This window comes from Meleagris gallopavo, chromosome 1, assembly GCF_905368555.1.
Source record: "Meleagris gallopavo chromosome 1, MGAL_WU_HG_1.1, whole genome shotgun sequence".
Taxonomy (NCBI): domain Eukaryota; kingdom Metazoa; phylum Chordata; class Aves; order Galliformes; family Phasianidae; genus Meleagris; species Meleagris gallopavo.
The window spans coordinates 94,467,900-94,494,212 of NC_139404.1; the positions used below are offsets into that span (position 1 = coordinate 94,467,900).

General features: G+C 35.0%; 1 protein-coding gene across 4 annotated transcripts in view; it reads left to right on the forward strand.

The window, feature by feature from the left end:
• ROBO1 (roundabout guidance receptor 1) overlaps positions 1 to 26,313 on the forward strand; it is a 693,687-nt gene that overhangs the window by 80,548 nt on the left and 586,826 nt on the right. For all 4 annotated transcript variants that reach the window (XM_085241045.1, XM_085241026.1, XM_085241036.1 and 1 more), the window contains exon 2: positions 6,187 to 6,327. In XM_085241045.1, coding sequence (XP_085097171.1) covers positions 6,240 to 6,327 — 88 coding nt within the window. In that variant the 5' untranslated portion in view covers positions 6,187 to 6,239. The remainder of the gene's footprint in view (positions 1 to 6,186; positions 6,328 to 26,313) is intronic.

The window sequence follows — 26,313 nt, forward strand, 5'->3', positions numbered from 1 at the left end:
AATATATGTTTTTTTTATTTTTAAATGGAATTTTCCGTGTTTCAATCTGTGCATTTTGCTGGGTACCATGGAGTGAAATCTGGCTCCTCCTTTTTTCATTCCTTCCTGTTAGGTCTTTATATACATGGATCAGATCCCCCAGTGCATCCTCTCCCCAAGCTGAGAAGTCCCATCTCTCTCAGCCTCCTCTCAAGCAACAGATGCTTCAGTCTCTTGGTCATCTTTACTGGATTTGCTCCACCAAGTCTGTGTGAGTCTTGCAATTAGGAGCCAGTGCTGGATCCACTACTCCATACCTAGCCTCACCAGTGCAGAGCAGATAGAAACTTGAACTGCTTGATATGCTGGTTACACTCTTTGCAGAACAGCCCAAGATACTTTGGCCTTCTTAGCAGCAAAGGCACCTTTCTGACTCAAGTTGTTCTCCACCAGGACCTTCAAGTCTCCAGAGTAGCTTGATCCATCACCCTTTCAGAGACCACAGGTGAGTCTGACTGGCTCTGGTTATTCCATCTTAAAGATAAAAGGGACTTTTGCTGTCTTCCAGTTCTCAGGAACCTGAGAAACCTTTTGATTGTCATGACCTTCCAAAGCTAATCAAGAGTGGCCTTCCAGTGATACTGCTTAGCTCCTTTCGCTCACACGTGTTAATCCTATTGGATCCCAGGGACTAACGTGTTCATGTTAAATGGTACCTAATCTGACCCTCTTCTACAAAGGGGAAGTATTCTTTAGTCTTAACTTCTAGCCTCAGGAGCCTGGAATTTGTGATGGCTAGTCTTTCCAACAAAAATTGAAGTGAAAGATGTAGAGTACATGCGCATTTTCTTCATCCTTTGTCACCCCACTTAGCAGCAGGCCCTCTTTTTCCAGCTCTTCCATTTGATGCTTAAGTACTTGTGGAATCCCTTCTTGTTGCTCTTTACAAACCCTACCAGAATAACCTCCAGGTCTTTGTTGGTTTTCCTAATCCCATTCTTGCACATTTGGACATTGTTTTTGTATTCCTCCAGCCATAGCAGGCAAAAAAGAGAACAGGAAGCATCCTAACTTAATTTGCTTGGGAGAGACCAATATTCTGAGGCTAAGGGACAAAGATCTGAACCTAGAAGCATGCAGATCACTGTTACTTTCCTTGAGTGGCTCCAATTCACATAATTATTGGAAATCACTGTTTTGTTTGGATTAGGTTTTTGTCTTCGTTAGTTTTTTGTTTTTTTTTTTTCTCTTTACACTCACTCTTTGACACATTCCAGGTCATGCATCATACTCTGCATTGCATATCTACTGAATGACAAATATATTGATTCCTTTTGTAGAAAGCATGTTCTATTGCTTGCTGTCTCATTTATAGACTCCTCTCTGAGGAAATGCCTTTGTTAAAGCTGTCCATTGTTCAAAGTTAATCTCAGTTTATTTAGCCAGTGAAGTGAAGGAAACATTACAGATTAGCAGAGCTTCTGGTAGAGAGATTACTTATGAGACTGGTGGGAGGAAAAAGATTTTTCTCTTGTCGTATGTTTGGTTCTTCACACTGAGCTTTCATGTGCAGGCAGTTCTGTAATAGGTATTTAGGATTTATACTGAAGTCTGGGTTTCTGTTCCCACCTCCCAGTAGGATTCAGTGGACAAATATAGACATAGCTTTTTCTTTTTTTCTTTTTTTTTTTTTTTTTTTCTTAGTATTATTGTAAATGAACTACCACTTAGGCAGTAAAAACATCAAGCAAAGAATCAAGATACTTAAAAATTTCAGTAAGACCGTTTATATGAGTTTGCTGCTTGCCTGGCTAGAAATGCCAGAAATTGAGAGCGTAGAGTACATTTTTGTTTTACACAATGCTTTTCTCTGTATTAAACAAAATAAAAAGCAAAAGCAAAACAAAACTCCACAGCATAAAATGAACACAAATACTGTATCATAAATTGTAAAAACTTTCCTAGCAATTGTTTCTTAAAAAAGCAAATGCTTTGCTATAGTAAAACATTAAGCGAGGTAAACTTTGTGAATAGATACCCATGCCAGTTCCTTGGAGCTGTCTACTGAAACTGTCCCTGAAAAGATCTCAATCCAGATCCACCAGTGCTCTATACTACTACCTACTCTGGTTTAAATAGATTTATATTTGTATAGCTGATTTCATCTTAGTAGAGTTGATTTACTTTGTATCCAAAAAAGGAGCTGGCCATTTCTCCCCCCTAGTTCATCGACTCTTTTTCATTCTTGTTCCTAATTGGAAACAACATATGGCATTATTTCCTTCTCATTCTCCTAGAACTCCAAATAAATTCATTTTAACAAAGACAGGATATTTAAATAGTAGATATTAAATAGTAGAGTGAAGTTCTTAACTTCAGTGAAAGGTAACTTAACAGTGATAGAAGGAGGATTAAGCTCAAAAGTAGTGTCAGTCTAAACATAAATGATGAGATAGCTGGAGTCTGACTAATAGACATGGAATTCTGACTAATAGACAGGAAAAGGATTGAATGACTGAGAAACTCCGTCTAATAACAACAGGCCTAACAATGAATGAGAGTTTTAAAAATAGCTTGCATTCAAAAGTAGTTTATTTTGTTTCAGAAAGAGTTTCTGTTTTTTATATCTTTAGTAAATTTTTGTCTATTCACTCCAGAGAGGTCTTTGGCAACATAGCAGATCAAACTTCTGATTCATCTTGTAATTAAACTATCTTCTTCAGTGTAGTATTTACCAAAGATTGTAAATCTAATAAGAATAATTTGATAGTAAAATTTATTTTTTTAAGTTAAAATCTTGATTGCTTGACTTTTGTGTCCTTTTCTTCAACTCAAAATTCTGTGAAAAGTAGTCTTAATGAGCTGCTTACCATTTCTGAAAAAAAAAAAAAACATAAAAATCAAATTGTTGTTTATTTTAAGTGGTTTCGAGGGAAAATCACTAAAAAAAAAAAATTAAAGGAGAGGGGAGGAGAGAGAAAAACAGCATTGTTTTTTGTTGTGTTTTTGTGACTTGATGTCTTTACTTCTGCTGCTGCATGCTGGGCTGACTGTAGTGATAAATAGCAGTATGCTTGGAAAGTGGTAGAAAATAATTGATTAGACTCTTTCTCTTAATTTACAAGAGTGCTTCTTTCTCCTCTGGGTTTGTGCAGTTTAATTTGCCATTGATTCTTTAATGATTATGATGTCATAGAAGAAACAGTGTTTATCTTCATTGTGTAGCATGGACAACACATTGCACCTGAATCTTTTCTTGCACATTCTGGTAAAGATCTGCAGTCATTTAGTATGGTGTTATGTGAGGACTCAGGACAGCTGAAGTTTATATGGCTAGTGCATCCTTCTATCAGTGGCAATACCTAATTAGTGGCAGTGTTCTACAATATTAATTTTGTAGTTCAGACACTGAAAGACTAATTAAGGGTAGAACTGGAATATTTAACACAATTATTATAGTCAAAATGTGTTATGACAATGCATGGATATGAATAGAAGTTATAAATACTAGGGTTACTCTGGAATTAATACCTCTTCAGTTATTATTGGCCTGTGGCATCAGAGGAAGATGTTGGTAGTATGGTGGTAGAGGCTGAACATAATGTTGGGGGCATCTTTGGTTGCAGCAACCATGAGGTATTGTAGTTCTGGATCTTACATGGAAGAAATAAAGCAGTAAGTAGGATTGCAACCCCGGACTTCAGGAGAGTCAACTTTGACCTCTTCAGGGGCCTACTTGGAGACATCTCATGGGTTAGATCATTGGAAGTTAAGGAGGCCCAAGAGAGCTGATTGACATTCAAGCACTGCTTATTCCAAGCTTAAGATCAGTGCATCCCTAAGTGTAAGAAATCAGGCAAAGGTGCCAGGAGACTTGCATGGATGAGCAAGGATCTCATGGAAAAACTGAAATGGAAGAAGAAAGTCTGAGAAATATGGAAAAGTTGTCTGGCCACTAGAGAGGAATATAGGAACACTGTCAGGGCACATAGGGATGCAACAGAGAAGGCTAAGATCCACTTAAATCTGGGGAGGGAAATTAGCAGTAACAAGAAAGACTTCTTTATGTATGTCAATAAAGAAAAGAAAAACTAGGGAAAAGTGCTGCTGAATGAGATAAATGCCCTGGTAACAGAGGACATGAGGGATGAGTTACAAAACACCTTGTTTGCTTCAGTCTTTACAGCCTACATGGTCCCTCAGAAATCCTAGACCCTTGAGATAAGAGAGTCTGGGGAAAGGAAGACTTCACCTTGGTCAAGGAGGATCTAGTCAGATATTGTCTAGGCAAACTCAATACATACAAATCAATGGGCTCTGATGGATTGCACCCATGAGTACTGAGAGAGCTGGCAGAAGTGATTGTCAGGTTTCTCTCTATCATCTTTGAAAGGTTATGAAGAACAGGAGAGATTTTCAAGGACTGGATGAAGGTTAGTGTCACCCCAGTCTTCAAAAAAAGCAAGAAGTAAGAGCTGGCAACTACAGGCCAGTCAGCCTCACCTCTATCCCTGGGAAGATGATAGAAATATTATCCTGGATGTCATCACCAAGCAAATGGAAGAAACGAAGGTTATCAGAAATAGTCAATATGGATAAATCATGCTTGACCAATCTGGTACCCTTTTATGATGTCATGACCAATTGGGTACATGAGGGAAGAGTAGTGGATGTTGTCTACCTTGACTTCAGCTAGGCTTTTGACATCCTTGTAATGAATCTTAATAAGTGTGGGATAGATGAATGGACAGTGAGGTGGACTGAGAACTGGCTGACTGGCAGAGATCAGACAACATGAGATCAGTGGCATAGAGTCTAGTTGGAGGCCTGCAACTAGTAGTGTTCTCCAGGGTTCGGTATTGAGTCTGATCTTGTTCGATATCTTCATCAATTACCTGGATGAAGGGATAGAGCACTATCAGCAAGTTGCTGATGATACAAAGCTAGGAGTGATTTACACACTAGAAGGCTGTGCTGCTATACAGCGGGACCTAGACAGGCTGGCGAGTGGACACAAATTAGGATTTAGGAAATTCCATACAAACATGTTATCAAGGTCCAGCGTAATTATTTTTTGTTGGACTAGAACTTCATGCATCAGCCTACCTCTCTGTTCCAATCGTGTTCAGTGGTCTCTAATTGTTAGCTGAGGTAAGGCAGTTATAGTTATCTAGTAACTTGACAAATACATGAAATATCATCTCTTTTGTCACCAGGAACTTGATGTGAAGCCCCAGATATTATACAATGCATGAGTCATTGTGAGCACACAATGATTTATTTTGAACTGAGATAAAAGCCCTTATCAAAGCAACAAAGCGAAGCAATAAAAATATTGCATTTATTTTAAGATTGTATATATTCAAAATAAACATATTTGTCTAAAAAACTTTGAATGTTTTTAGAAGCTTATGATTATCTAAAGAATGCCATATGTTATTCAGAAACCTGTAAAGAAAAGGCATTGTTGTATAGACAGTATACTGTATTTGGGATCTGGAGAGTTGTGGCCAAGAAATACTGAGCGCCAACATAGTTGATGTGCAAGAGAACAAATAGGATGAGCAGAAATTATTTCTGAACTGTGGTAGAGTTGTGAATACTTCTCAACCTATGGTTCTGGTCAGAAAAATGAGTCTAAAAGTCACATTTAATCAAAAGATTCTCTTCTGTAAGATTCAATTTTCCTACCAGTCACTTGAGAAGTTTCATCCCCATAACACAAACTCACCAGAAAAATCCCTTAACAGCTGGAATTATTACTGGGTAAAATTGTCCATAGTCCTTGTTGAGCAAAAACACATCATAAAAGGAGGATTGTTGTAGTTTTAACCCGGGTTTTATAGAAAGCCAAATGCCGCTGAAGTACATTTTTAAAACATAAGCAACTATCTTGCTAAATTTCTTAATAGCTTGAGTTAAATTATAACCAAATAGCATGCAGCACTTTAAAATATACATTGAAACTCCTCATGTCTACCTTTAAAACATCTTTTTAGGGGTTGGATGTTCTGTTAGGATATTTAATATATTTTTGATTGTAGTTTATAACTTTCTAATTGTTAGAAGAAAAAAAATGACATTTACTTTTATGGCTGACTGTACTGAAACAAGCATACTTGACACAGTTATGCTAGGTAAAAATATTTGGGAGTAACTTAAATTTATCATTAATTCATCTGTTCTTATTTCCATTGCTCAATGCAGGTAATATTTACGTTAGCGCCGCTGAGCTGGTGTAATGCAAGGAAGGACACATCATGAAATGGAAACATTATCCTTTTTTGGTCATAGTAGCTGCATGCAGCCTTTCCAGATGTCATCACTTACTGGGTCAGCTTATTCCAGGTAGGTACCTTTTATTTAAACATAAATGTTCATATTTTTAAGAATAATTTTTATGATGTCAGTGTGAATACATGCATACACATAAAACTCTCTCCGTATGTTCATGAGGGGATGAATTTAGTAATTTATGAGCATATCTGTCTATCAAAATGCAGGATTTAATAAGTGCTGTGGTGTCTGTGCTGCAATTAATTGTTTGTCTCGATTATAAAGGGCAACATTATAAAAAAAAAAAAAAAAAGTGGCCTGAAAATCAAAGTAAGAAAAGATTAAGGTGGCTATTAAAACATTCCTTTGATTAGTGCTGTTGGAGGGGGGAAGAATACTAAGTGCAGAAACTGACTTGAAGATCAAAGAGAATAGGAAATGTATAGAGAACCTTCCTGAAGAAGGAAAACAGCAGGCCATTGCAAATGTGAAGTAGCTGAAATGCTACATCTTCAGTGAAATTCTACACGTTGGTAATTATGCCAGTGTCTGTATGTGAAAAGTATTACTAATGTAGAGAGAGAAGTAGTAAGTGTGTTTAAAAAAACAGCAAAATGCTGTCCAGCTTGAAAGAGAAAGTGATGGGTAACCTGTATAATTCAACTGCAGCATGCAGTGGTTTTGTGGTTGAAGCAAAGTACCAGAAACAAAATCTGTGTGTTTTTTTTTTCTTTTTTGTTTCTTTAGAACAAATCAGTAAAAACATCTTTTGAGTCATTCTGAATCATTTTCAGTACTTGTAATGAAAAAAAACAAAACAACATTGATTGTTACTGCTAATAATGTACACTCTTTCAGTAAAATATAGGAAAAACCAGTAGACATGAAAATATGAAAGTAACATACTGATTTTTTGGTGTGGTATTTTTCTTTCCTGCTTTGCATTTGGATAGTAATCTAAAGACTGTGCTGCCTGGATTTCTAACTTGAATACACTGTGCCTACAGATTTTTGCCTATAGAATTCTTCATATATACAAAAGCAACTAGTTCAAACATAAACTACTCAGTGAAAAGAGAAAGGAAAAGATTTTCCCTTCAAAGATTTGTTGTCCTATAATGAAAGGTAGCTCACAGAATGTAAATTAGGGAAGTGACTTGATATTGTTTTTTTTTTTTTTTTAATCTAATTTTGTTGGATTCAAATGCATTATGTAGGAGATGTAAAAAGACTCCAGTATAAAGTAAGATGCAAGTTAAAATTATCATTTTAAAAGTTTGACCTCAGACTTCAAAAACCATTTCAAAGCAATTTACCTGTCAGAAAGACATCTACCACTCTTTGTAAAAGGAGCGCCTGCAGATCCAAATGTATTTGCATGATAGCTACCTCCAACCACTCGCATTGGTTTCAATTTAGTCCTAGTTTTGTAGGCACTACTAAAAAGGCTCTCGGCATTGTATTACTTCTTCCATCAAATTAGTTTCAGAATAAAATCTCAGGTGACATTTTGATTTTGTCCCTGTTTTGTAATTTTCATCACAGATCCAATGCTTGAACCAGGAGATTACCCTGCTTAGCCAGACATTGGTGTGCTCAGCCTAGCTGGCAGGGTGCCAGAAGCATGAATATCACTAATGATCAAATATAGCATGGAGGAGGGTTTTTTGTTTGTTTGGTTGGTTGGTTTGTTTTGTTTTTCCTTGAAGCAGTTAAACCCAATCATTTTTGCTCTTTTCATGGCTTTTTCTTACAAAGCTTGTTATTCCTAATTTTTTTTTTTTTAATTGCACAGAAAGAGATCTGTGCAAAATGTGAAACATTTTCATGCACTTAATTGTGGGGGAGAAATAATGCTTCTTCGGAATTCTGCTGTATTCGTAAACACATACAGATAGAGATAGATACATAAATATAGGAGGAGATAACAGCTTTTTCTGGGGATTGCTTAAAGCAGTAAACTGCTAAAACATGTCAGATCATAGCACTGTTAATTGGTATATTGTTGCTTTGTTTTGCATTGTTTTGTTTTGGTGAGAAGAATTCCTTTCAAAAATCATTCAATTAATTATTTTTAGATAATTTTTTTTCCTTGCTATAAAAACGTTTAAGAATGGAATTTTATTGTTTCAAGCTTTCAAATTCTCAACATCAAGAATTATTCTGGCTTACTGATAAACTCTAAGAAATTTGTTAATGCTTTCCCTCAGAACTAGAATTCTTGACTTCAGTAAAATGTGATGAATTTTAATGGTGGTCTTACAACTTTGAAACATTTGCTGCCATTTTTTCTGAATCTTTTCATATATTCTTGTTGAGTCTCAGTCTTTTGCATATGGGGTCCACAGGGAAGTGCTGTCTCTCCCCTTTATTAAAATCATGGCTGAGCCTTTCATCTCATGTCATTACATCTTACCTCTAATTCACATATAAAATACACTCGGTGTTCCACTATGGCTGTCTCCTGAGGCATAAAGTACCTCTGCCTTGGCACATCTTTATTTAATCAGGAGTTGAGCATTATCTGGAAGGATGTGATTTTTTTTTTTCTTTCCAGTTGCTCTGCATATTTAAAAGCTGAATAACTTGATCGTTGATTTTAAAGTGCTCTGATCTAAGAAAACATGGCATTAACTAATGCTATATTATGTTTGGATGCATACATTTTTCTCCATGTTTTCAGTTATGTCATTGAAATGTTTTAAAGTTTGCATTTACTACATTATCAAAAATACTTAAGTGCAATAGAAGAACATCAAATCCCACATGTAGAAAAAGTCTTGAATAATTTAAATTGGACACATTGTTGGTTTGGGGTTTTTTTTCAGTTTAAATTAATAGAGGTGGGCACAAATTTGATAGCAAAAGCAGTACAAGCATTTCTCATGGACCTGGCTGGGCTTGTGATCAGGTCCTTAGAAGGCAGTAGTACTGTGGAAGTGAAAGTATCCTCCATCTGAAGTGGAATAGGTGCCACATATGTGGATTCTAATCAGTCTTTGAGCTCTATAGAGATACCTGGGAAAAGAAAACCTTTAAAACCTTATAATGACAATTTTTTAATGCTCCTGGTAGATTTAATAATATAATTGTTCTAAGAGAATTCTTGGAAAATGGAGGATAAGGAGAACACTTCTTCTGAATTTAGTTTTTTTGAGATTTTAGTAGAGGTTACAGACCTCCATCATCTACAAATTCTGTCTCCCAGTAATTGAGTAAATGCTAATCTTATACTGTTATCTCTAATTTTTAAGTAAAATGGATTGTTTTTCTGATATCTATTTTGATTTTTAAATGTTAACTGTATTTTTTTCCTCCAGAAAATAGGTTTCCCTTAGGAGATAGAGTTAAATAACAAAGGATAATGTGTAAAATATATGCAACGAAATGTACATTTGAGAACAGTGTTTCACCAGTGTAAGTTTTATACAGAAAACCCTACAACCTTCTCTGATAATCACAGGATTTTCTCTGAAATCCTGAAGAGAATCAGCCCAGGATTTTGCTTCCTGTTGAGCAGACAAGAATATTTCAAAATTCATTTTTCCTAATACTTCTTGGCTTTCTAATAAAACACTGAAAAAAATACCTTCATTATCATAGTTTGTCTCTTTTGACATGAGATAGTTATTATTCATAATTAAGCTTTCATAAATGGAATCTAATGTTTAAGTAGAGTATGTATCTTTTGCCTACTTTTAACGCCATGCTAAGGAGTAAGTTGTCATTTTTGGAATCTAAAAATTTGTAGTTGAGAGCTTTCATCAAGTTCATCATAATTTATTAACATGAGTAGCCATCTAGTTCAGCCTCTTCAAGGATATTATTTGTTTTATTTTGTTTTAATATAAATTAACTTTTCAGTCCTTTAGAATCTGCGCTCTGGATAGGTAATACAGTTTACAGATTTGCAGGTGTACTTTGTTACCTGCTTTTCAAACTGCTGGAATTATCTGATTGTGGTACTCTGGGTTTATAAGTGTTTGATACATTTTAACAAGAAATTCTATGTTATTGTGGTTTCCCTACTACCTGTGAAGTCATTGTGAGAAGATGGCTCCTAGCACTGAAAGATCATCATTTGCTGCTTCATAAAGATTCATTCTCCTATTGTTTTAAAGTGCCTGAATGAAGTTTCCATTAGATATCCAAAATAAATCTCTCAATGATCTGAGTAAGGTATTGAATAGCTCAGTTGAAGAATGTACCTAGTTTTATGGTTTTGCAGGTTTTTCTGAGAGCAGTGCTAAAAAAATGAAATGTTCAGCCCCACTTAATCCACAATTTAACTACTGCCTGTCTTTTGACACTGCTTCAGAGGAAAGGAAAATGGATTCAAATTCTGTACAAGCCCCTGTTTGTGAAACTGTAAAGAACTCACTGAGCTAAGGAAATTAAGAGTGACCAGTACTCCCTTGATACTTTTTAAAAAAGTAGAGGATTTAGATTTGCATTCCTTCATCTGGAAAGAACACATTTCACCCATTCTGAGTGAATTATGTAGCAGCTGAGCTGATAGTTAAAAAGATGGCATTTATTTTGATTGTATTTTTCTATCGGTTTGAAGTAGCGATGCTCATAATTATTTTGTGGTGGGCCAGTAAGCATTTCAGAGTACTTGGACAGGAAAGTCTAGTTTGTAGGTTAGTGGGAAAATAAGAGAAAGGATAGATACCAAAAACCTCACAGCTTACGTAAAATCTGAGCCTTCTCAGGAAAGTCTTTTAGTCCCAGAGGAATATTAACTCTAAAGTCAGAAGGACATGATTTATCAGATTTTTACATATCAATCTCCAATTTCCATATAAATTCCTCTTATTCTTTAGTTGAATATGAGAGAAAATGAAGATAACCTCTAGCTACTTTTGATTAAAGACGTATGTATAAGATTGAAAGCGTCTAAGTAGGCACAATTACAGAAACACTGAGGTTTCAATGCATGTCTGGAGATCATCTTTGTCTGATTTTTTTGCTCAGAACAGTGCTATCATCTGAGTTAAATCAGGTTGCACAAGGTCTTGTCTAGCGTCTTCTAGGATGGAAATTTCATAAATTCTTTGGGGCACTTTAGTGTATTTTTCTTCCCTCCTTAGAGAGAGTTGAAACTTTTAGTATTGCAGTTTGTGACTTTTGCTTCTTGTCCTTCTACTGTGCAAGTCTGGCTGGCTCTCACTTCCACGAGACTTTCTGTGAGGTCGTTGAAGTCTGCAATTAGACTCCTGTCTTAGAGTATGTTAAACCAACTCCCTTAACCTGTCCCTGTTTTTCCATTTCTCAGCCTCTGACCATCTTAGAGACTCATGGGGATTCTTCCCCATTTTTCTATTTCTTTCTTGGAGCAAATGGTTCAAGAAAGGATGCATTCTTCCATACGCAAACTCTCTAATGACAGCTGGATAAAATAAATCGCCCTTGACCTGTTGATTTTGCTCTCACTAAAGCACCCCAGATTGTTGGTAGCCTCCTGTCAGCAAGGGCACGCTGCCAGGTCAAATTCACCTTATTCACTGGGACCACAGATTTGTGTCATGTTCTTAACTTCCTGTCATATACCTTCTACCAGCAAAAGGATCTGTTGACAAACTAGTGGCAAGAAATACTTTATTGTGGTGTACATTCTCTCGTTTTATTTACATAGGCTTTAATGTGTATCAGTATTGACTATAAATTACATTTTTGTGATTTTATTTTGCTGTAACTTTGATAAATGCATCTATAAGTGATGCATAGCAAGGGATGATAATGTATTGTTTTCTTTTATACGTGCCTCGAAGTTTGTAGACAGTGATAAGATTCAGAGAAAGTAGTCAGAAGGGTTAGGTCTCATAGAAGTTAAGGATCTTGTGGAAAGATGTGCTTCTATCATTTGCATCCAATTAACTTGAAGCAGACAGAAGTCAGATTTAAAAAACAAAAGATAAGATACATATTTTTGTTTAGCCTATACAAAGATGAATCTTACAGCAAAAATATTTAAGAAGATAGACAAATAACAGTTTTTCCTCTCATTTTTTCTTTTTTTTTTTTTTTCATCTGTGTTCTCAGACCAGATTTGTTTGTGTAAGAGCATAGTCCATACTGTAACCTTTTGTGAAGGGGAAGCAGTACCACTGAAATCATCTAATCTGACCACTGTGTATTCCTATGCATATGTATAAACATTTGTAAATATAAACAACAACATGCATGTATCAGTTGATAACTGACTGAAAAGACATTCTGTCTCATCTGTCCTTTGAAGTGCAGGTTAATATGTCATCTTTGCAAAATATTTGAAAAATATGTTCTTAAATCACAGCATTCATGAATTGAATTCTCAGATTATTTCACATTCCTATTCTTTATGGTGTCAGTTTGTTTTTTACTATTTTTTTTTTTTTTTTTTTCCCCGGGGAGGTGGGAAGGTAGGCAAAGGTTTGGAATTCTTATCAAGTAGAAACGTCACACCATGAAAGGGGATAAATGTTGAAGCAGAAAAAAAAATCTGGCACATGCCTTGCCTTTCAGAGATTGTCACTGTGTACACTGAGGTCTTAATAAATAAAAAGATTGCCAGCTGTACTTCAATTAATGGCTCCCTTAGTAGTGTTTAAAAAGAAATAAATAAAGCAATATGCTTTATTTAATTGTCTGACTATATGGAGATAAACCAAGAGGCAGAGTAAGCTGCAAGACAGTTAAGTAAGAAATCTGTATTCTTAATCTAGCTGTACATCATGCAGCTATTCTCCTTTGATGATGTGACCTCTGTGATGAACCTGGCTAGTAGAGCACATGTGCTGCACCATCTTCCTAATTAAGCCATCAAAATGCACTGGAGCAAACTGAGTGACTTGCATAGACCAGTATAAGTAATTTTAGTTCCTCTATTGCTTGGTTAATAGAAAGTGGCACTGTTCTAGATTATGACTGATAGAGGTTATGTGCTACAGCTGCTCTTATTGTGTTTGCAGGTAAACCATTTTATAAGCAGTTTCTGTGCATATGTAACAAGGGGGCACTGTTACTTATTTCCCTATCTTACTTTTCGAGGATGTAATCACAGAGACATTTCCTCCTTTTTTTTTTTCCCCTAGAAGCCCTTATCTACAATTATTCTCAAAGCACAGAGATAGTCTACTTGTTTTTAATGCAGAATGTTTTCCAGAGCTGATATCAAAAAGAAAGGATGTCTACTGAAGCAAATAAAAAGGTAAATAAGAAAAAATGTCAGCAGTGACAATTGGACTCTTAAGAAAAAAAGGAAATATTTTTGATATGGATTTCATTGGCCTCAGCTTAAGCCCTTGTAAACATGTGGTATGGGTTCTGAACCTTTTATTGGTATTCTTCACAAATAGTCTTACTTGAAGCTTTAGAGGAGAATTTTTTTTTTTTTTTCATTTCCTTTCTTAGAGACTGATATACAAAAACTATCAGACTGGCATAGTCAAGCCTTGAAAGTCTCTCATAGTCATTATAAACTTACCATAAAAACATTTTCTAGTCTACATAGTTCTGTGGCACTCCAAAGCGCATAGCAAGGCTACTGTAGAGGAGTTTGCATGTCATAATCTAAGAATGAATTCTCTTGAATTCTGTAATTTCATGAATGTTAATGAAGAATGTATGTACTTATAACAATAGAATTTTGATCAGAAATTGTTCAACATGAATTAAAACAAAAATAAGTGATAAATTGTCCTGAGAAAAGTCTTCAGTTACGAAAGTGCAGAGCAAAATGACATAGTCTCTATTGAATCTGATATTTATTTAGGTGATCAATCTCTTAGACCTTCAAAGCAACTTAATGACTGTAACGTCAATTATAAAACTAATTTCAGTCATATCAGTGAAGAATGTAAGAATTTACAAGGATGTTTTCACACTTATGACTACTCAAGGGGTTTCTGCAGGCTTATCTGTACTTGTTAATTTATTTTTAGTGCTGTGTATTATGGTGCCTAGGGATGCTTTATTAAGTGTTTTAATAATTGTCAAATATATTTTACAATTTCTGCCTTGATAAAAGTAGTTTACATAAACCTGTATCTATACATAGGAAAAAAAAATCCCTTTTCAGGGACTGCCACCCTATTTTTGCACAAGATTCACAGGAAATTCCTACCTTTTGTCTAGTCTGAATTTTAAATCATAATGTAATTTTTGAAACCAAATAAGTCATATTTTAATCTTTTACTCATCCTTAGCTATTGAGTTAGTTTGACACTAACATCTATATATTTATGCTGTATACATTATCATGTTATGAGTACAGCAGTGAGTAAATGACTAGTTGCTGTGTGTTCCTTATTCCATTATTTTTCAAGTTTATCTTTTTGTTATTAACAACTTAAGTATTTTTCCTACATTGATGATTGTATGTTGGTAGTCAAAATAACATGTCAAATACAGTGTGTATATTACTTCCAAATCAGTCAAACAAGTTTACTCTGTTGAATGAAAACAAAAACACCTAACCCTTGCAGATGATTTTTGCTTAAGGCATTCTTACTACTGTGCTACTGTGAAGATAAAAGACCCTTTAACAGTGATGTGAAGCACATCTGGTTAGCCATTTACTGTTGAGCTTCTATGTTTAGATATTTCTTTAATTACACTTCTGGAGGCTTTTTCTTCTTTTTTTTTTTCTCCCCAGTATTTCCCTATGGATAAAATTTAATGATATTATTTATAACTTGCTTTATAAATTAGATCATAAATGACTGAAGTTTATGCCTACATCATTTTGACATGCAGCTGATGTGACCTCCAAGGTCACACTTTTAATATATGAAAATAAAAAGGCAGCTAGGCGACTAATGATATCTGACAAAGGGATGCACTGCTGGTCTTTTTTTTCTTTTTCTTCCCTCTCTCTCTCCCTTTTATTTGGAGTTATACCCTTCAGGATTTCTTTTACTTACTGCAGTCCTTATTAAGTATGATTAAACTGTTCCCAGTTCTCTGTACGCCCATCTGAATCTTCAGATTTAAATGCATAGGTGTAAAATTTCAGATTTTCATAGAATTATAGAATGGCCCGGGCTGGAAGGGACCTTAAAGATTATGTGGTTCTAACCCCTTGCCATGGACAGGGCTGCCACTCATCAGCTCAAACTGCCCAGGGTCCCATCTAACATGGCCCTAAGTGCCTCCAGGGATGGAGCACCAGAGCTTCTCTGGGCAGCCTGTGCCAGGGCATCACCACCTTCTGAGTAAAAATATTCCTTCTAACATCTAGCCTAAATTTCCCCTAAATTACTCTAAGGCCATTCCCCCTTGTCCTATCACTATCAGACCATGTAAGATGTCAGTCCCCCTCTTGTTTATAAGCTCTCTTCAACTCTCTTTAAGGCCACAATGAGATCTCACTAGAGCCTTCTCTTACCCAAACTGAACAACCCTAACTCCCTCAAGCTTTCTTTATAGGAGAGGTGCTCCAGCCCTGTGACTATCTTCATTGCCCTCCTCTTGATCTGTTCCAATAGCTCCACATCTTTACAGTTCTGGAGACCCCAAGCCTGGATGCAGTACTCCAGATGGGGCTTCACAAGAGCTGAGTAGAGGGGGACAATACTCTCCCTCTCCATTCTAGCCGCCTCTCTTTTAATGCAGCCCAGGATACCATTGGACTTCTGGGCTGCAAGAGCACACAGCTGGCTTGTGTTCAGCTTTTCATCCACCAGGATCTCCAACTCCTTCTCTGCAGGGTTGCTCTCAATGAGTTCTTCTCCAAGTCATGTACAGTAAAAAATATTTTATTATATTTGGTAACCCATCTCTAAAAGTATGGCACCACACTAACACAGATATGATCACTTGCATGTTTTGAAATTGCTCAATGTTTAAGCAATGTTTAATGTCTTCCTTCCTTTAATCATATTTGTTGTTAAAATGTAGATTTTAATTCTTGAAATCTGCTGCAGATTTAAACTTCTTTGCCAATTTGGCATGTAACACACAAACATCATGATTTTGAAAAGTGTGATGCTCTAATGATGCTGTTTCCATGATGTTCTCTTGTTACATATCTAAGTGCAGATTTGTTTACAGTTGGTAGTTGATAAGCTGCATTTCATCTGGCTATCGGATCAGGACTAAGCATTGTGCTAATTCAGAATTGGACCAAATGGAAAGGCCAAAGACTGTGGATGTTCATGACTGTATCTTCTGCTGAGGAACTGGGACATTTGGAATTGGAGTGTATAAGATCTAAAAAAAGTCTAAATCATTGTTCAGTGGCATGTTTTCTGTTGCCTCTTTAATCTATTCTCTGGTAACTTGTACACAGATTCATTATTTTCCAATTCCTGTTCATTTCTTTTCTGTTTTTTATTATTTGCTTTCATTATTAGACATAAGAAACTATTATCGTCTGTTTATTATCACAGATGCTTATGATTGGCTTTTCTGTAATCTTTAGGTTAGGTTCAACCAACACTGCACAAAGAAGTTAGCATCTGTTCTAAAATGTCAGCAGTTTGGCGACATGCCCACTCGTATTGGTTTCTCTTTCTACTTTGAAGTTGGAGCTGTTGCAGGGGAGAAAGATTCTTTCTATTATTGTTGTTTTAGTATTTGCCTTTAACAAGGTAGTTTTGATATGTCTTAAGTACACAGATCAAAACTGGTACTTGAATCTTATAGGAGTCTGTTCTAAATTTTCAAAAAAATGCAGACTATTCTAAGTTAAAACTAGGATTGCAGAAAAACTAGGATTGATGATTACTGTCTGCCTTCCCAGTTTATTTTCCATTTCTTTAAAATATATCATTTTCAAAATTTCTCTGTCCTTGAAAGGGCTTGCTGTATAGAGAGATCAAAACGTTAACTTCAGGTTCATTTCTTTCCAGCATTCATACAGCTTACCCAAATTGAGCTCTCTGCTCTCATGGCTAGATTACTTATGGGACCTGAGCTGCCTTATTTAAAGCTAGCCTGGAAACTCGACTTTACGTTGCAATCTGCTGTTCTTTCATTGTCTGCTATCTTTATTTCATACTGCAACTTTTCTTGCAAGACTTCATGTTGTTTTATCCTATTGTAGACATTTTTAAAAATTATAGTTTGCAATTGAAATAGACATTTAATTTTGATTTTATTTTTCAGAAAGATTCCATTATTACAGGTTTTTGTTTTTGTTTTTTTTTTCCTCCAGTGGCTTTTGAAAGACTATATAGACAGTGATGGTTTTTGGTGGTTTTTTTTTTCTTTTTTTTTTTCAAGAAACATTATAAGAAAAAGTTGTGCATGCTTTAGCAGGAAATTCTGAATCATCCAGTATTTCAAAGGAATTAAGTACAGTGAGAAAAAGGATGGCTTAGGGTCAGTCATAGCTTATGATGGTATTCTGTCACTGTCAAATCTGTCTTTGAGCTCTCATTCAAAAATATTTAACCTTTCTATTATTGGAGAAAGTCCAATCAATCTACGTTACAGTCATCTTGCAAGAAATAAAGGAAATCCCTTGGTCAGCGCTTGCAGAAGAGACAGTTTTGCTAATTCAGAAGAACTGTCAGAATCTTATCATTAGAATTGACTAGTGTATCCTCTTGTCAAAAAAGAGTGGAAGCAGCAATACTGTACACAACTACAGCAGTAATATTTTTATTGAAACTGAAGGAAAGTCTAGAGTAAAACTGTTTATTTCTAGTCTGATTGCATGAAATCTTTATTATAATAGATAATAATTCATGTACATAGCAAAGCATAAGCAATATTTTAATACTGCAGAGCCAATTTAACTAATTCCATTCAAGGGCCATAGGGCACTTGTAGTCACCATTAAATCTTGCTCATGAACTGATGTGTCAAATTAAAAAGTAAAGTGGTTTTGATGAAGACTTCATCTTACTTCCCATTTTAATCTTTAATATATTTCTGGATTTCTGGAAAGGGAAAAAATAGCATGAGACAAGTCAGGAAAAAGAGGAAGAGAACAGAGGGATTGGTGCAGAATGGCTGCTAACGTAGGAGCAGAATTGACAGGAGACTGAAAATAAATGTGGGAAGTCCTTCACTACTGTCAGAGAATGATGTTCTACTTGTGCTTTACTGGATTGGATAGTATGAAGGGATCCGTATTTCTGCCTCCCTCAGACTACAAGGCAAAGTACAGAGAAAGAGTTGCTATTCTGAATTTCATATTAAGATGACTCTTGGGACTTACTGCTCAGTCCCAGGAGTTAGAAAGCACTCCTGGTGTGCATACTTTTATTCTGAGACTGTCTAGCTCCTTATCATGAAAGACAGTAGGAGAGTTGGCCAAGGAAATGCCAGAGAATGGATTATATAGTGAAAGAAAATCAGAGTAACAATTATAAATGATTAGGTTGTGAAAAGTTCATCGCCATTGTTTAACTGAATGAATATCTTTTGTGTCAGCTGAGAACATTCACACTCGAGGTCTATTTATGTCATATTACCATGTTTAGTAAAAGATATAACTTAATGCTGTCCATATTGTCAAAACTCCTTTTGAAGATAAGCTAATGTGTACAGTGTTACTCTGTATGTATACCAGAAATTTCTTTGCACGTACAGTATTGTCTTTTGTGTTCTTTTTAATTTGGTTTAGATAGATCTAACTAGGTGGCAGGGAGAACAGAGAAGAAGAAAGAAAGGAAAAGGTGTGCAGAAGGGTATAAAGGAAATGGAAGGGAAGTCAAAGGAAGTAATTGCTGAAAGAATTTCAAAGGGGATTTCACAAATACCTAGAAGAATCAAGTTAGGAGAATATAACAGCATAGAGGATCATGTTTTTATAGATTTACTTCTTATGGGACGATTTCTTTTTCTATCATATTTCTGTAATACAATACTGAGTGCCCTGTGCTTCCAGACTGCAGCCAGGGTATGAGCATTGAGGAATGCTGATGTCATATTTTCTGTTGTATATACAATGTACCTACAGAGAGCTGCAGTCCATCCATGCATCTGCCAGTGGTTTCTTAAGTGGTGTTATGCAAAGAGGCTTCATTAGAGGTCCACACCTCATTTCATGAATTGTCTATTTGACTCTCAGGGCCCCATTTTCTAGCAGCTCTGCACATTCACCATTAGAATTAGACATAATTAATTTTTCTCATCACAGCAGAATATTACTAGTGTGTAAAAAAATTATTTTAAAATGATATCTGCATTGTCTCATTTTATCTGTATGAAAGGCATGGAAAATTTGAGGATTTTGGATGATAGGCTTCAATTCCTTTCCATTATTATAATGGTAAAAATAATACTGTACAGGGGAAAAAATATACTTAGTACTTTCGAAGTTCACATACTTAAAGAGCATAGTGTGCTAGACAATGTTAAAATAGTACAGCATAAATTTCACTTACACAGCTTTATAGTCCAGCATATCAACTCATTCAGAGGTCTGATTTTCTTTGTTTATAGGATTTGGGAAGGAAAGATTGATAGTTGTATACCCACAAGTTTCAGAACTACTGTATGTAAATCTTTGAATGTAACTGTTCAGAAATGGCAACCTAACACTTTTATTAAGAAAAAAAATGAAACAAAACAAAAAAACTGAAGAAATACACAAATATTTGCAAACAGAAGAAAGAATGTTTAAAAATTTCTTCTCAAAACAAGAAATGCTGATTATGTGCAAAGGCAGCATTTTTCATCTCTGTGCTGACACTTGGTATTCTTCATTGAACTAGCTTCATCAAACTATCTAATGTTTTAGAAACTTGCATTTGAGTGGATTTCTGATGTTCTGAGTATGATATACTCAATAAGAACAGACAGTTGCTGCATCCTAGATGTACTGTTGCTGGAATTGCCCTTTGTAGTTGCCTGTTGTCTCCCTCTACTAAAGAAAGAGTTTGGATTTAACTTGGATTGAATAAATCCCATCCTTGGTGTCTGCTAAATCTCTTTTGTCAACTGGGCTGCTGCTAGACTAAACAATGGATATGCTGTTATTTATCTTGCACATGATCATCTTGCAATTATCCAAGTCAAGGATCAAGAAAAAGAGTACTGTGGCTGTATAGTAGTCCACGTGTACCTGTTTTCTTTCCAGGAAAACTAAAGCCCTGGAATAAAGACTCTCAGTGCTTGCCTTAAGAAATGATCAAACTGAGGAAGCAGTGCAGGGTCCAACAGTTTCGATGTAGCAAGGAAGTCTTGATCAGATTTGAGGGGTATAATGATGATATATTGCAGAAGATTATTTTTCCTTGCTTATTGTGGCAGCAAGGCCAAAGTATGTAGAAGGCTTGCAGCTCTAGTGCAGAATGGAGAGAGGTATTTGTGAATTATTAGTAAGAGAGGCAATGGCAACATGTAATATATTTCATTACATTGTTTGGACAATGCGCTGTCAGAAATGAGGAATTTTGAAACCCTTTGGGAATTCTTCAGCATGATCTTGGAAGGGACTGTGAAAGGAGCCTGCTGCAAATCTTGAAGTGTGAGTCACAAGCTTCAGCAGCTGAGCCAGAGGTGTCTGGTCTCAAAAGGGGAAAAAGAGTTATGCCTGAAGTTTAAGCTCCAGACACAGCGCCTGAAAGCTAATCAGTCTCAGGAAACATAAAAGCTCAACCAAGTAAAGCACGAGGAAATAAATTAGAGAGTAGTTACAAGGGTCTGAGTTTATTTCAGCTGGCATGTTAAATGGAGGTATCTGAGGTGGGGCCCCCCTGCAGACAAGGTTAAATTGGGTTGAATTATTCGTTGATTGCTTATGTCTCTGCCTTGACTAAAGAAGGAACCAGTAATGATACCTTGTGAGTGTCTGATGTTAGATCAAGTTTATCAAGTCCATTTTCTCAACTGCAGATTTTCCACCTGAAGAGCTTTCTTGTCAAATACTCCAGATTCCCTCTCTAAACTGATAATTGTGTTCTCTCATTTTCTGTTGAGACAGAAACATGTATGCCATGTACAAAGTAGTACCAAAGTTATGAAGCAGTTTTTACCTTACTTGCTCAGGTATGAATAATTCTTATTTACACCCCTCAGATCCTCTAGGTTTTTGAGCTGTCAGTTTTGGAGAATAATTTTGAATAGCCTTAGAGAGAGATGATTAAATTGCAAACTATTTCTCTTTGTGCCTACTTTTCCTCCCTTCTGTGGGGAAAAAAAAAAAAAAAAAAAAAAAAAAAAAAAAAAAAAACAAGAAAAACAACCAATAGAAAGTATTTAAGGATGTCATTTAAAAGGAGCAACATATGAACTATCAGAGGAAGTAATTTATTTCCAAGAGTTGTTGTAAATAGTAAAGCAATAGTTCACAGTTTTAAGGATGACAACAAAATGAAATGTTGCGGGTAGACATTGTGATTAACTTTCAGCTTATGAAATGCAAGAGGTGTTCTCCCTTGTGAATAAACTCTACTATATTGCTATAGTACTACTATATTACTTGCGCAAAAGAATGGGAAGAAGTTGAGGTTTTACATAGAACTGCTACTCTGTCATTTCCCAGATGTTGAGTTTTATAATTTGCTCTTTTAAAAATGTGTATGATATCCTGGTTTTACATAAAGCCAATTAATATATTCCATTTAGTCTGAAAGTTGGAATCTATGTCTGTTTCAACTCACTTGGCACATTTTTATAAAATCCTGCAATAAAAAAATGATGAATAGTGAGAAAAACTTACTCAGGTTAAGTTGATATATTTTGAGTGCTTCTACCACAGCACTGTATCTCCTTTTCTATCTCTTCCAAATATACGTTTTATATGTGCTTTTCTCAGTAGCATTAATATTTTAACATGTTTTTACCCTACGTACTTGTTTCTGCATGAACTTTGTACAAATACTTACTTGTGTTACGGATTAAACTCGATGAGTAACATGATTATTTTACAAAGCAGCCCCACAACCAGTGGCACCTTTCTAAATAATGTGGTGGCTGAAGAATTCAGAAAAACAGACTGGAGAGCAGAATGTGTCAGCCTTTCTCAAAAGCAGTGCTGGTGTAAAGTACTATGCACACGATGTGTGTGTGAAATATGTAGGTTTTTAGAGATTAGACATTGGAGAACAGGGGAATAGAGCACTGCAGGGATAAGAATCAATCTTTGCTGTTAATCTTGATGCATTTGCAAAATTTTCTTTATGGTAGTTAGAAAAGAAATCAGAATTTTTCAAGTTCAAGTGTCATTTTAAACTCCGCTTTCTGCTGCATTTTTTTTAAATGACACTGGTGTTTTGAGTAAATAAATTTTTAATTGTAAAATTATTGTTTATTGTAAAAATAATAATTGTAAAAATGAATAAAAATTAAAACAAACCTATATACGTGCATACATAGATATATATATATTGAACGTGCCTGGCTATACCTAGACTGCTGCTCCAGAGAAATACTTCAAAAGAAGCAGAAATAAATTTATTGAAAAAGTGTTTTTTTTAATAATAATTAGAAGCAACATAAATAAATTAAAACTATTTAATTAAAGTAATTTAAATTTAAATTCAGGTACTTCTTTTGTACTCTTTCTCATCTTGCAGGCTGCTTGAAATTAAAATGTTGATCTATTCATTTTAAAGGCATCAAAGTAAACCTTTATATCAACTTTACAAACATATCCCAATTCTCTAGTTTGTGAGACGTATAGATAGCATTTGCATAATCTTACATACAGGTAATAAACTTTCCCAACATTATTTCATTTTTTGATAGCTTGCTTTTCTACTCTTCCTCCTATACTCCCAATCAGAATTGAGAAAATTTAAATCTTCTCACAATTGCTCATATTTTCTCATATGGATTATCAAAAGCCTATGATATTTTCTGAAACACAGTGGCTTGATACAGTGAATTGGAATTTAGAAATCTAATATTTCTGTACTTGTTTTTGTAAATATTTTGTGTCTTTTGGAGAATAAAAATAGAGAGGGAAGTATCCTTGGAATTACTGTGGAACCAGTGGATGTTACAATCCTTGACAATTAATTGCTGCTCATAAATTCACCTTATTTTCTGATTAATGACTCAAGATGTTGATGTTAGTGTTTTATTACTCCTGCATTGTTACATATTTTGTGAATTATAGGCAATGTTATCACTCGGCATTGCAAGCATAATGAATACACATATTATTATTGCTTTTCCTTTGATACCGTTTATTACACAGACTTCTGCATGAATGATTTTATTTCTCTATTAATAAAAGCCCCTTTAATTTACATATATCTGAGTCAGTGCCCAAATATGGTTCTGATATAATCTCCATGTTAAGAATGTAATTCAGTGTAGTTGATTGCTGTAGCGGAGTGTTTCCATACCTAAGGATATGAAATGTTGTATTATTTACTGATTTCTGAAAATTATATTGCAGAATATAGTCATCAAATTTCAAATTCTCATTTCAGTAAGGGAGTGGTGATCCCAGTTAATATGCTGATAATGAAAAGAAAGAGATGGATGATTTTCAGAACTGACAACCTGGCAATTTCATCATCTCTCAATCACTATTTTTCCATACAGTATTTTTTTTTTTCTTTCCATTTTTCTTTTGGGGTACTGAGTACTGCTTCTACTGATGTGTTATTAATGGAACTGCTTAAGACTGAAAGCCATAAAGCCACAGAAAGCCCATCAAGTAATGTTTATTTTTTTTTATTATGAGCTGAATAGATTTTGAAGAGCAGAGAATGTTTGTGAGTTATGTTTTGCAAAACAGGTGGTGTCCAAGTCCTGCATGTAGCCTCCACTGAAAGGAACGCCAGATTGTTCATACTGTGAAGTCCTTTCCTTTGAACTTAGCAGGGATAATGAGAGCACAACATTAAAGTATTGTGGAGATGGTTAGCAACAGGAAAGTAGAAACTGCTAGATAAATAGCTGAGAAGTGTTTACTAAATACATTTGTGAAATTAATTAAAGAAATGTAACAAAAGAAGAAAATAAAAGATGGATGTTCTAGAGTTTATATCCTTATAGCAATATTTTTGGCACATGCTCACTAGCTATCAAAGAGAAAATTTGAAGGCTAGTGATCAGCTCCAGTATGAGAATTGGAGCTGTAGCCCAGAGGCAAGAGAAAAGGAGAAAGAAAGATGGAGCCCTAGAAATAGTACATTTACTTTTTAAGAGAAAAATGAGGTAAAAAGAACATTAACTAAAAGATTCAGCTCTGACTGGTGACATGTCTGGTGACATGCATTAACCTCCAGCATGCCACTAAGGGAGACATTTTTGCTCACAAAATACAATTCAGACATGTCAGACAGCCACTGAAGTTTTCTCAAAAGCCTCTAAAGTCACTGTATCTTTTAATACTTCTCCATTAAAACACTTCAGTAACTCAGCCAACTACTGTACATTCAGACAAATGTGCCAAAAAACTTACATGATCACATCTAAACTATTTCTAAATGGATTCTTCAGGAAATAAGTATGTTAGTGAGTGAATTCAGAGTAAGTGATATACTGTTTAAAATAGTGTAGGGATTAGGACTATTATAAAACCATAAGATAAGCTCAAGAGGAAGCAAGATAATGAATGGTCATTATTGTAGATTGTCTTGTAGAAGAATTTTACACCAGGGTTTTGTATAGAGAAACTGATCCCAAAACAAAAGGATAGTTACTTAATACAGAGAGAGAAATTGATTGGTAGCAAGAAATTCCAAATATTTCATAGTACTTGTTTATTTATTTATTTTTATTTTATATTTCAAATGAATGAGCATAACGATTTAATAGTGAATTCTGGAGCAAGATAGGCAATGATTTGCCTTGCCAGTATAATTACCTGTTGAGATACTTTCAGTGTAGACTGCTACAAGCTAAGGATTAAGTTTCCTTTTCCTTGGCATTTTGATTTTTAGGGGATTTATTCTAATTTGAAAACAATTTTTAGAATATTGAACAAAATCAGTACCAGCCTTCTAGGATTTTCCACATTTTGAGAATTAACTATGTTGGAATTAAAATAACTCCATGCTTATCTTCTGAAAATCAGTAATAGTGAGAAAGTGTTGCAAGTTCATAAGAGAGCACTGCTTTTTCTCTTTGGTAAATAATAATTGTAGCCTACAAGAATTTCATGAATATTTCTGAAGGAAGAGAGACAAGAAAGATGCACATGAAATCCATATTAAAACTGAAGACCCTTACTGAATGTGAGATTCCACTTCCACCGGCCAAGTTGCTGTCATTATATAAAGGCTGACTTCCAGGATGGCTCAGGTTTTCACAGCATGACCTCAGCAGAACAGTGTTCCAAGACCATTTGAGAACTTTTCTTAGCTTTTTATGTAAATCACAATTACATATATCAAAATTTCACTATAGTAAGGAGCTTGAATCCTCACAAATGGATCTTGACTTTTTGTACCAGCATGAAGGTCCATCTATTGTGTCAGAAAAATGTTTCATAGCATTTACAATAGCGAAACAAATCAATTGAGTACATTTCCTGACAATTCTTCTTAACGTTTAAATAGAAACAGTTTACATGGCTTATTGAAATATGATCATTGATCACACACAGTCTTTCCAGAGTGGGACTGTAATTTGTCAGAAAGATAATGATACCTTTGTGATTAATCCTTTAATATACATATATATTTTTAATTGAAAGAAGATCTATAATGTTTGCGTATTGCGTAATATTGGATTATCTAAATCTATGTTCTTTTTTCATTAAAATAAATCTAGAGAATGCAGATTTACTACTTAGGTACCATGATCCTATTTCTTATATTCATGCTGTGAAATTAATTGAGAGAAATACTGTCTATTTCAATTTGTCTGCTGTGGCCACTCTAACATATAGGGTGGGATGGGATAAGCTCTTTCATCTTTTCCCTTTATTTCAGAAAGCTAAAAGGAGATTTCAAGTGAAAAATGAATACATTCACTCACAAGATTCAGGCTGTGTCTATGAAAGGGAAGGGAAATTTATTTCATGGCTTTTCCATCATGTTGTCAGATGCTTGTGTATTTTATTGCCAGTTATACTGTAGTCATTTTAAAGTATTTCATTTCAAGTAATTATTTCTTCAAGTAATTATTTCAAGCTTCAAATTCCTATTTTTCGTAAGTATTACTATTGCTACTGATTCTATTCCTCGTGATACTTTATAAACAAAGAAGAGAGTT